This window comes from Solanum pennellii, chromosome 7 (genome assembly GCF_001406875.1).
Source record: "Solanum pennellii chromosome 7, SPENNV200".
In the NCBI taxonomy this organism is placed as follows: domain Eukaryota; kingdom Viridiplantae; phylum Streptophyta; class Magnoliopsida; order Solanales; family Solanaceae; genus Solanum; species Solanum pennellii.
In genome coordinates this window covers 72,772,244-72,784,716 of record NC_028643.1, presented here as the reverse complement: position 1 = coordinate 72,784,716, position 12,473 = coordinate 72,772,244, and the positions used below count along the sequence as shown (strand labels likewise).

The following is a 12,473-nucleotide window of genomic DNA, read 5'->3' as shown; positions in this document are numbered from 1 at the left end:
TTATTATTTATATATCAAACGCAAAAAATAAATAAAAGTTTTAGTTATTTTCTGCAAGATATTTTCCTACCTACCGAACACACCTTTCATCACAAAACAAATCGCTATTGCGATGAGATGTATTTTTCAATCGGACCTACCATATTGTTTTTGTTGATATTTATGTTTTTTCACCTCTTGTTAGTTTTCATTGACAAAACAACGTGCTCGTCCTTGTTTTGTTGTGACTTGTTATTAGATTTTGGTTCGTTAAATTTTAATCTTTATTTGTTATGAACAAAAATAAGTTGAGAAATTACATGATTAGACATACTTTATTAATCTCTACATATTATTACGTATATTTACAAAATATTATGTATCTTATTTATGAGTTTCTTATCATATATTGAGGAAAATATATCTATATAGAAATATTTTTGCTCTCAAATATATTAAAATAGGGAGAGAGTCGAGTGAGATCTCATATACATATGAATCACACTAGATACAGTATATATATAGTCTGATTCGCATGTATCATAGATACATAGAAAAGTGACGAGCGAGATGGGAGGGAGGCGAAGGAGCTGAGCAACGAGATTTGTTATGTATCTCAGATATATGTATAAAAAAAATTACATCTAATTATGATCCTATATATGTATCCCAAAATATATGTATCTAGATAGCTATCTTGACGCACCAAAATATGATAAGATGCATAACATTACTAATTAAGACGTATCTAAAAAATTAAATCCTAATTATGATACCATAAAAAAACTTATAAATATTCATAAGCAATGCGATTAAAATTTCTAAGACTTTTTTTCCATGTCCTTTAAGTGCACTATCCAAAATATCAAAATCTTTTCTTGATGAAAAATCAACCTCTCTCTATTTGTTTTATTCCTTGTAAATAAATGTCTGAATGGTGTTGTACATTGTTAAAAGAAGGGAAACTTATGTATACTATTTAATTAGTCGATCATAATAGTTTATTACAATTATTAGTTGCGATTAATAACCCTGATTTTGCCAACTGAGGCCGCGAGCTCTAATGTTTTTTTTGTTGAGACCACCAGATTGAAGGAAACCTCATGCATGCTTTGTCACCTCTGCACTATCTCGATTAATCGCCTTTTGCGCATGCATAAAGATGTCTTATTAATTTTTTATTACGTGGGTTGACTTTGAGTTTGTACAGTAACCTCGTTTATATAATTTGACACATTTATATAATTCACAACTAACAATTCTTCGTTGTTTTGTATTTATATATGACGTCTCCTTCGATTTTTCAATTTTATCACCATATACATTTAATATAATTTATATAATGAAATTTATATATAATTTATTTAACACATTTAATATAATTTATATAATGAAATTTATATATAATTTATTTAACTGTTTAAAGTTCATATGTATATGTTTGTATCATTTCGTTATATCAAGTTTTATCATTTATATAATTACAGACTCTGTATTATTTAATTATACAAAAACATGTGAATTATACAAACGTACATGCAAATTATATAAACGAGATGTGAATTATACAAAGTATTGTCTCTCTCTCGCTTGCCTCTCTCAAACTCGCTCGTCAAATATACAAATACATATGTATATCAGTTACATATATACAATTATTTTGAAAGATTTACACATACAATTCGCATCTCTCCATTCCCTGCTTTCTCTCGCTCGCCTCTCTCCTTTCACTCCGAATTTCGCTTGCCACTCTCCTCTTTATAACATGCAACTACAAATCGTAATTAGAAAACTATAATTGTGAGACATAATTAAGCTATTTTTCGGAAGTTCCCTAAAGAAAGAAATTGAATCGGGGTACTTACACTACAGCAAAAATGAGCATTAATGGTATTTAATTATTAATTGCTGCTAAATATGTATTTTTAGCAGCAATTGTCACTCTTTATATATGTCCCTAAAGCCTTTAGCGACATTAGTTCTAATGACACTTAACTAATGCTGATAAAGATGTTAACACTCTTTATTAGTGTTAACATTTAATATCGCTAAAAGTTAGTTTTTGTCGGAGTGTTATGTGGTTACGACTACATCAAGTCATCAACCTAGATTCATGTATTATTTATTATTAATATTATATGCTTATTTGTTTATAAAATAAAAAAGAGAGAACAACTATATGGACTCTTTATTCCTCTTTTCATTAAAAGGAGTTCAAGCAAAATAATTATTGAAGAAAATTTTTATATGTGATGATACAATATGACTGGTGAAATAAAATTGACCTAATTTATCGATGACCTTCTAAAGTTGATATTAATTTTTACTTAAAAATTTTAATTAAATTTTATTCATTTTTGACAGCTCATTTAAAATTTTATTTTGTCATTTTGTTTAAGTGAAACATCGTATCAACTTTAATGATCCTGTAAATTATGTGTTTGAATTTATTCTTGAGGTCTCTTCATTGATAAGTTTCATTGAGATTAAACAATATATTTCCACTCATAATATAATACTCAAGGTGTTAATGTTAATTCAAATTATGAATTTCACATCTATCCACAAGAGTAAAACAAAAAAAAAAATAATCAAAGAAAGTCTTTTCATATTATGAATTTCATATTTAATTTTTTCCCTATTTAGTTTGTCCCTCAAATTTCATTTTTATTTTTGGATCCCACAGCTTTATTTTCTGTCACCTGTAGGGTTATATGATGGAAATTATTGGTACTTTAGCAAGAAAGGGACATTTTAAACATTAAAATCTTTCTTATTAAAAAGATATTTTTATAATACAAAAGGTACTAAAAAGCAATAGTATATAACGAACCCTCTTCGACATAAAACTCCTTTCAAATATCATGTTTTTATAATCCAAAAATAAAAATTTATATATCATATGAAGTATAATATACCATATGAGCCGTTCACATCTTTCTTTTATGGTATTAATTAAATTCATTAATTTTCCTTTGTTAGTACTTCTCATAGAAACTATGAGGAAAATGATTTATCATTTTTTTTCCCACGAAAATAACAATTCTTTCTATCATACTTTTATTTTTCTCAAATAATATAAAATATTTTTTAAATAAAGAAATGTAAAAAAAAAAAGTAAAGCAATTCGATTTTTTTTTACTTAATCAAAACTTAAGATCGACAATATGAACAAGCTCATACATTTCACTCATCCGGTCTTAGTCTTCCCCTAGATACCTTAGATTTAATTCTTAAGTGAATTAACCATTGATTGCTAATTAAGGAAACCAAATTATTGAATTTTAATTATTTTTTCCCCATTAATTGGGAATTGGATTATCATAGCAGCAAAAATACTCTATGATAGTACTATTAATATGTGCATTACAAAAGTTGCAAAAGTACAATATTATAAAAATACTTTGCACATGCATCGATTAAGCAGAATAATTTTTGCTATGTTATTAAATCATTTAGTCAGACGGCTAATGAATTTAATTAAGATTGGATAGATCCAGCTAACCAGAATAATTAATGCTCTAATTATTAAAAACCATTGTACTTAAGTACACGTACCTTAACTTTCCTTTAAATTGCTTCATAGCCTTAATCCAATTTAAACACCAAACTCAAGAAAAATATTACGATTTACTTCTTCGATTTCCTTTTACTTGTCAAATATACTGAAAAATATTTTTCCTTTCATTTTCTTACTTAGAAAATCAAAAAAGATTTTTTTTCAATTTTCCAAAATAAATTGAAAGTATTAGTAATTAAAGCTAGTTTTACAATGTTCCATTAATAACAATAGAGTAAATTACATCCTTAAATTAATACATTCTGAATGGAATAGTAGGATAAAAATTGAATTATACTGAATATTTATATTAAATCAATAAATATAAACACATATGTTAAATGTATTCGTATCATTTAATCGTGATTAAGTTTATACATATTTTAATTTTATTAAATCATTAAGTTAAATTATGTTAATTCAAACATTCAATGCATAGAAATACTTATGATAAAAGTAGAAATTTATAATGAACTAACTCATCATTTGATCTTTCACCCTTTGTAGTGGGAAAAAGGGAGTGTTTTTAGCTAAAAGTAGTAATCCCATAATTATTAAAGAAAATGAGGTATTGAAGAGCCTAGAATAATAGATGCATGATTATAAACCAATTATTATTATTATTATTACTATTATTATTATTGTGAAAAAAGACAAGTTGAGTGGTTCATAAAGTAAATAAAATTCTATTTCCCAAGATATCACAACTTATAAATGAATGACAATGATGCATGTGTATGACTATGACTTTTGAGGGGCCTAACCTCTATTCTAATAAATGCCATCACATGATCAATAGCCAAAAGACTAAAAAGTTAGAACAATATTTCTCGTTTCATTTTAATTTATTTGTCTTATTTAATTTTAAATTTATAAATATAAATAATAAAATTAGATCTTATTTCGTTTTAATTTATTTTTCTTATTAATAACAGGGTTAGACCTTACCTTACTGATCCCGACGAGTCAAAGGAACTTATGGATTCTTTTTAGCTAACTTCAAGTTGTTTATTTGAATTTAAAAATGTTTTGGTACAGTATTTGTTATATAGTTTTTTAAGTGTTGGTAAGCTTAAGTTCTCTCAAAGGAGAATCAAAGAAATTAGCCCTTTATTCTTGTCTTTGTGTATTAGCTGATCTCTATTGTTTTTCCATCTAATTTTTTTCTTCTCTCTCTCTTAGCTCATATTTCTTTAAAGATTTCTGATTTTTTGGGTGTTTTACAGCTAATGTATACATAGTGTTTATGCTTATTCATTCAGCCAAGAAAGTCACTTTGCAGATTGCAGTTCAAGATCATCTTTTTACCAAAGGTACTAAAACTTTCTCACTGTATTATTCATTTTTTTTCTGTCTATGATGTATTAGCATTGATTTCTTTAGAGGGGTTCTGCTAATTTTGTTGAAAGGGATTTCTTGGATTTTGGTATGGTTCATTTTCCATTTGATGTCTAAGAGTTCTTTATTGTTCCAAGTTTTGATCTTTTTTGTTGTCTTGCAACTCTGGAAGAAGAAGAGGGTGTGGGGTGGGGGGTGGTGGGTGGGGGTGGGGGTTAGGAAGGGTCAAAGGTTCTATCTTTTTTGTGTGTTCTTTTGGTAGATATGTTGCATGTAGAAATGGAGATTATTGGATTGGGGAAAATGGGATATAATGTATTAAGGTAAGAAAATTTTGGATTGATAACATGTTGGTTTAGATAGAAATAGTATCAAGATTCCATGAGTTCATAGATTGGATACTCAAGAATCAAAATTTTAAGGTTAGGCTTGTGGAAATGCATCTTCTTTTTTTTTTTGAAAATTTTATTGGTAGTTTTCGAAGTAAATGGAATTTTTGTGGAGATTGGTATGAAGCTGCAGCCGTGTTTTTTTCCTCCGAATCTTATAGCTAAGTTTTTTCCATATGATGATCCAGAAATTTACCTCATTTGTTCTTTCAAATCTTTTTATTCATATCAATTTGTATGAGTCAATTCAAGTATATTAAAGTATGATATGGTTGAGTGTGTATCTGGTAGCATGGGCGGAGCTAGGGGGGGTGCAAGGGAGTTCATCTAAATCCCTCCTTTCCCCCTGAAAACTACTGTTTTTATGTATATAGACTAAATTCTTTTGGTTTTTCGTGTGTTTGTTTCTTTGACCCTATTTGGATGGACTTGTAACTTATGGATACCCTTAGTGAAAATCCTGGCTCTGTCACCGTCTAGTTGACGGTAAGATTGCACTATTTAGGTCAGGTGAGGGCAGAGTCACAAGTGAGATTAGTTGGTAGTGGTAGAAATTTTAAGCTAGTGGCAAAAACTCATGAACTATGCACATGACAGTTTGTGCTGTTAAGGCCCTACATGTTGGCATTCTTGTCTAACTATTGGTGCCAGCTGCAAGCACAAGCTGATTGCTTTGAGATCTTATCCAATGTAAATGAATTCTGTAAAGGTTTAGACGAATGCTTTTGCAATTAGATAATAGAGTATATTTGTTGCACTTGTACTGGGTTTCGTGTCTGCCAGGACTTATTTGTTGTCAGGTTAACGACTATTATCTACTACCCTCTCTTGACCCCACTTGTGGGACTATATTGGGTATGTTGTTATTGTTATATCTCCATGTAAGATAACTATTAGATCTCTAGCTTTAAAGAACCGTTAGTTTGCCAAAATAGCCCAACTAGGGATAGCGATGATTATTGCTTCTCTTAGAGAAGCTGACAAATATAAACATGCATTGACTCAGTTATGTAGTGTTCGGAGGAGTAACAATAATCTGCAATTTATTCATCCATTGTTATTGAGGAAAATATCATTTGTTATATTGTTCGTGTTGTTATATAGCACTAGCAGTAAGTGTGACAGATTGATGGTTATACCTGCAGAAATAAGGTGTTTCTATGTTGCTAAAGAGTCTCGTCTGACAGATTGATGGTTATACCTGCAGAAATAAGGTGTTTCTATGTTGCTAAAGAATCTCATGGAGGACAAGCAGCTGAATTTGGATCAACCGTTTCTGTCAGTAAGACGAGCCTCTCCAACAGTGGCTTCTGGGAGTGACGAGACAAAGAAGACTGAATATTCTCTCCCCTCCGTAACTCATCCTCCTCGTTACAAATCAGAACTGAAGTCAGGTCCAGTGAGGAATCCAGGAGTTGTGCCTTTCTGCTGGGAACAGAGCCCTGGAAAACCCAAGTATGAAAGCAAACGGCAAATTCGTGCTACTGAGAAACCACCTATTGCCCCGAGACTTCCCCCAGGGAGGAAGCTGAAAGATATCCAGGATTCTGATAAAGCTCATGAAAGTCAAAATGTTAGTGAAAGCCAAACAGGAAATGCTCAACATTCCACACCGAGTTGCATGAATTTGGATGAAAAGGTGAAGAAGATTGAGAGTATTGACTGCTCAAAAGATATGATACAGGATATGGAAAAATGTGATTCAGAAGATGCTGATGAAGTATATTTGGATGCCCCCAATACACTTTCAAGAACTGAATCATTCTTCGTGAATTGCAGTGTAAGCGGCTTAAGTGGATTAGACGAACCAGAAGCAAAACTATCTGGTACTTCTTTAAGAGATCCACAAGCTAGAGATTTCATGATTGATCGGTTTCTGCCAGCAGCCAAGGCCATGGCTTCAGAAAAGTCTTTAGAAACGCCTCAGTATGCTCCCAGGAAGCAACCAGCTGTTCAGGAGCAACCAAGACAACTCAAGAAAGTACTAAATGGGGATAAGAGGCCTCAGCTGCGTTATGGACCTAGTTTTGCACTTCGTTATTCCCAATTCCATGATAACTATGAAGAAGAAAGTGATGATGATAGTTGTTATGATGGAAATCTACCTACTAAAGTTTGTGGATTATTGCCTCGTTTTTGCTTGAAAAGTTCGTTTTGTCTGATGAATCCTGTACCTGGAATGAGTGCTAGAACCAGAGTACCCATGTCTCCTGCCAGTAGAACACAGACTGGATCATCATCTACCGCTTCTTGCAGTGGATCAGAGAATGAGGTATCAATTTCCACTGTCTTTCTTCCCGTCACTTCTGTTGCTCTACTGCAGCCGCTTATGTTGTGCTAACTTCCTCTCCCACATTTCCTTTATCACTTATGGTTTTAACTTATTGCAGCAGTCCAAATCTGAGTCAGTGGCTGGATTTGTCACAGTTCATGCGCATGAGGACACAAATGATCGCTTTCAAGAATTATTTGATTATCAGAACATTGCAGGTGAAGGGGATTTAGCAGCTCCTCTGGCAGAGAAAACTCTGCATGTAGATATTGTACATAAGGTGGAATCTCCAATTATGAAATCACCTCCTAAAGCGGAGAGACCATTTAACTTACAGGATGAGAATCAAGATGTTCTTAAAAAGATGGCAGAACAAAAGCCCTCAGTCGATTCTTCACTTAGTTATTTTCCACCAATATCAGCGGAAAAATGGAACAATGTAGAGGAAATGATGGCACTGACAGCTTCTGAACAAGCTCATTACCAGGATGCAGTCATCTCAGTGAAACCCAAAGATGATGTTAAACGAAGTACCAGAAAGCAAACAGTACGAAAAGAAAAGTTAGAAAACTCACACGTAGCACATTCAAAGCTTCCTGCTCCCCCTCCTTTACCAAAATCTCCATCAGATTCATGGCTTTGCCGTACTTTGCCTTCACTGTCCACGAAAAATCCATCTTCAAGATCATATGTTGGGACAGGAATAAGTCCTAACAACCAATCTTGTAAGCCACTATGTAGTGATCCCAAGTGGGAAACAATTGTTAAAACAACAAAGGGACATCAACAGCATTTGCGATATACTGAGGTAAATTCTCTCACACAGTGTTCAAGTTTGTGAGACATCTTTTTTCCTTCTTGTTGTTTCTGCTGCCTCTTTTTTTTATCGGTCCTTCAGCCGAGGGTCTATTAGAAACAACCTCTCTACCTTCTCAAGGTAGAGGTAAGGTTTATGTATGCTCTACTATACCCTCCCAGACCCCACCTGTAGGATTACACTAGGTTTCTTGTTGTTGTACAGTGTTCAAGTTTGTGCACTTCTCTTTCAAAGACGAACCCTCAAACTCGTTAACATTAGGAGTGGTTTGATTGATTGTCTGCTACATTTATGTGTAACTTCTTCTCTGTTTTCTAAAATTTATCTCGAATCTACCAGGAAATGATGACATTGACACCTATACCAGAAGCTCAATAGAAGACATAGAGGTTGTTTCCCATGCTTTCCCCGCGTAAATGAAATAAGTTCCTCGGGTAAAACTATCAATACAACTGGTTGCAAGATGATTGAAAATATTCAGTTTTTGTCTGATTTTTCACTACCAATTTCCAGTTTATGATGGGTTTATAAATGTAAGTTTTGTGCCCAAGTTCATATTCTGTTATTTACACCATGTGATAGAAGTCTTTGTACAGGTATTTATAAGAGTAAACTTGAAGTCCCCTTATATATGATTTGATTCATAATAAAAAAGTTTTCTGGTTTTATGTATACATTCCATGTTTCCTGATTGATCAATTACTTGTACAATTTACTTAACAATAACGACATATCTAGTAAAGTGGAGTTCGGACACGATAGAGTCTGCCTCAGAGATAGAGAAACTGTTTTTGATAGATCCTTGGTTTAAGGGAAAAAAAGAGTCCATAAGTAGTCCAGATTCCAGAATACTTGTACAATCTACTACATCATGGAAAATCTATGTAATATTTCATTTGATTGATTTCTCACGTGATCACTCAACTAACAATTAATTATCTCAGAGTCACTTTCAAGGTCATAACTATTTCAAAAGAGAAATCAACTCACATTGCATAAGATTCCAATGCAGGATGAGTATTTTTGGCCAAATACATCCTTAAACTATACCCTCTAACTTAAATTATATCCTTAAATTACTTTTTAACAAAAAAACACCCTTCAAGTATTTTAAACTTAACAACTTTCATCCTTTTATCAAAATTTGACAAAAAAATAACAATAACAAAATTCATACAAAATAATTTATGACCTGCACATGCTTTTGTATAAAGTCCATCAATTATTAGACAAAAATTTTGACAAAAAGATGAAAGTGGTTATGTTTTAAATATTCGGGAAATGTTTTCGGTTAAGAAGGATAATTTAAGGATGTAGTTCAAGTTGAAGGTAAAGTTTCAAAATGCTTTTGGCTAAAAACTCACAGGATGACTATCAAACTCGGACTTTGATACCACTTTATATGGACAATCTATCTAGGTGCGCTTCGGAGGTCTGACTCTAATACCATTTTAAATAGGTATTCGACATAACTCAATTTTAGAAGTTAGTTCAAGAGGGAGGATTGTCCCAATACATATAAGGTAGTCTAGACCCCTTCCATCACATATACGATATTCTTCTTTCTGTCACATAAGTATTTGTTTCTTTTTTCAAAACTCAATAATGACCCGAGTAGCATGGGGCACGTGAAATTCTATATAAATCAACAAGGACCACCTTGCAAGACTAAATACTCCTGGATGACCGATAAAGAAGTAGTACTGCAAGGGAAGGGTGAAGAGAACCCCCACCAGGAAGTGAAATGGAATATGAAATCATAAGCTTCCAAGCAGTTTGCGGAGCCAGGGTTCTGACCATGTGCTTATTGAAGAATAAGCTGAGAAATTATAATATGAAATTCATAAACTAAAAATTCTGACTCTACCCCTTAGCGAAATCTCCAAAACTTTCTTAGCAATTTCTATTCTTGAGATCCCTGACAATCTTGATGGTTAATAGAGTTATGAAGACTATGGTCAAAGATTACTAGATTTGTCGATCAATAACAGTATTAAGATCATGTAAATTGCTTATTTTCTAAAAGTACTAATATTTCTAATGAGGGATTACTTTAAAAATAAACACTAGCCCTTTTGTCAAATATTAGAAAAAATAGTAAATTTATGTGACATGATCCTAACCAAACGGTTATAATGTACTCTATTCGTTTTAATTTGTTTACCGTATATCTGACTAAACATAACTCCAATTTTCGAATGTCATTTTTCAATTAGAAAGCAAAAATTACTTCTTTTTGTTTTCAAATTTCACAGTGAAACATGGACAAATGTCTAGTTTGACTGGATCGCACGGAATAAAATAAATAAACTTTTGAATCTAATAATTTTAAACTGAAGATGTGTAATGTGTTGGGTTTGAAAGTGATTAGGACGTTATGCGGAAGCTTACAATTGTATATTATAGAATTGATAAATCAAATGACAAACGTTTATACTAAAAATCAAAATATTGTTATATGAAATTTGGCCAATTGGCATGCATATTAAAAACTAATAAAAAACATTAAAATTGTAAAAAGAAAATCACTCCATAAACAAAAGGCTCTAAATGACTACATAGTGAATACTATTGTGTTATGTTATGAGAATCGAGATCTTTAATTTATAGATCTCCAAAACATTTCCTATAAGGAAATAATAAAGCAAATATGGAAGAAAATTATACTTTCCTTTCAGAAAAAGTTCAAGCATTTACGATAATATTTTGATATTTCTTAAGGAGAAAATAAACTTCAAACAAGGTAAAAAAATCAAGAGAAAACTCTAACATAATGTACCTATATGGTCATTAATCTTGTAATCTAAAGCATATCATGTGAATTGTTGGGATTAAACCGTTGCCGAAAAGGAAAGAGAGATTCTTTTAAACAGACTAAAAAAGATAACAAGACAAGCAAATTAAGGAGTAATTATCCTAGGAAATGAGTTATGAGTTCTCTATATAGGAGAAAGTAAATAATATAATGGCTAGGTTCTTGGTTTCTTCTTTGAATGTTGGATAACAATTCTAGCAAAGCTAGTGCTATGATTAGTTACTATGGAGTCTTGTTCTTGCTCTATGTTATCATTTTCTCTTGTTTAGTGGTGTCAATAGTGGCATTTTCATGTACTGATCATCTTGAAAATGACAAAGTATCTAAGAAGAAAAAGAAAACCAAGTCTAAGTCTATTGGTGCTAATTGTGGTTCTAATTTTGGTGCTACTAATGGAGTCATCATGTATGCTAGTGGTGCTTGTGGATGTAGCGGTGCCGGTGGCGGTGGTGGAGGAGGTGGCTATGGCGGTAGTGGTGGCGGAGGTGGTGGCTATGGTGGTTGCTGAGTGATTGTAAAATGTAAACTCTAATGTTACTCTTCCATGACTTATGAATATATAGGCTTAAAGTGTTTTGTTATGTTTTCTTTTTGTTAAGCTAGCTTATATAAAAAAGCACTATATGGTTTCTTCTATCCCCACAAATTGAGGGTGTCAATAGTATGGTTCAATTGGTTATTTTATAAAATTTATGTCATATTGGTTATTTTAGTTAAAATAAATTTTTTGAAATCGTCTCATTATATCGATTTCTCTTTGATATTGCTACGATGCAATTGATTTTGAGCATCCTTTTTCTTAAAGATCATGTGACTCACTCGTATAACTTAGTACACGTATTTCGTACGATTTTGATAAGTCTACTAAGATTAAGAAAACTTTAGGAGTCATTTGGTATGATGCATATGGTATAATAATTTCAAGGATAAAATACAACACTATTTTATTCTACATTTGGTTGGAGGAATTAGATAGTTTTAGAATCACTCATCCAACCATGTATACCATAGTGATGGAATAACTTATCTCATATGCATGGTTCTAAAATAATTAATTTCGAGATAACTTATTTCTAACCAAACGACTTAAAGTATATACGACGACAAATATCTAATTATACCTTGTAACTTATTAGTTACTATTCAAGATGCTAGAACTCATTTAGGGTTGTAAGTCATCCTTCACCATCAATCCTAAGATAATTCTTTTAATGCATTTTTTAAAAAATTACATAAATACACCACTCTTGATTTGATAATCTCTAAAATTTCCTACCATCTTTTAAAAAAAGAAATACAAAAGT

The 12,473-nt window shown here is 31.8% G+C and overlaps 2 protein-coding genes across 4 annotated transcripts; both read left to right on the top strand.

The window, feature by feature from the left end:
• The first annotated feature begins 4,451 nt into the window (after positions 1–4,451).
• On the top strand, positions 4,452–9,028 carry LOC107026481. Of its 3 annotated transcripts, none has more exons than XM_027918600.1 (4): positions 4,452–4,851; positions 6,473–7,537; positions 7,659–8,345; positions 8,694–9,028. In XM_027918600.1, the coding sequence occupies exons 2-4, from the start codon at positions 6,488–6,490 to the stop codon at positions 8,730–8,732; spliced, it is 1,776 nt and encodes a 591-aa protein (XP_027774401.1). In that variant the 5' UTR covers positions 4,452–4,851; positions 6,473–6,487; the 3' UTR covers positions 8,733–9,028. The 3 variants fall into 3 exon arrangements, with proteins under 3 accessions (XP_027774401.1, XP_015082942.1, XP_015082943.1); XM_015227456.2 differs by having other exon boundaries at positions 6,411–7,537; positions 7,656–8,345; XM_015227457.2 differs by having other exon boundaries at positions 4,453–4,851; positions 7,656–8,345.
• A 2,319-nt stretch (positions 9,029–11,347) lies between these two features.
• On the top strand, positions 11,348–11,677 carry LOC107025256 (glycine-rich protein 5-like). The gene has a single exon (XM_015226051.1). The coding sequence runs from the start codon at positions 11,348–11,350 to the stop codon at positions 11,675–11,677; it is 330 nt and encodes a 109-aa protein (XP_015081537.1).
• The last annotated feature ends 796 nt before the right edge of the window (positions 11,678–12,473 follow it).

Coding starts and splice junctions, on each gene's coding strand:
- LOC107025256 (XM_015226051.1), top strand. CDS start 11,348: ATGTTGGATAACAATTCTAGCAAAGCTAGTGCTATGATTAGTTACTAT.
- LOC107026481 (XM_015227456.2), top strand. CDS start 6,488: ATGTTGCTAAAGAATCTCATGGAGGACAAGCAGCTGAATTTGGATCAA. Junction 7,538..7,655: donor GCAGTGGATCAGAGAATGAG/GTATCAATTTCC, acceptor AACTTATTGCAG/CAGTCCAAATCTGAGTCAGT. Junction 8,346..8,693: donor AGCATTTGCGATATACTGAG/GTAAATTCTCTC, acceptor CGAATCTACCAG/GAAATGATGACATTGACACC.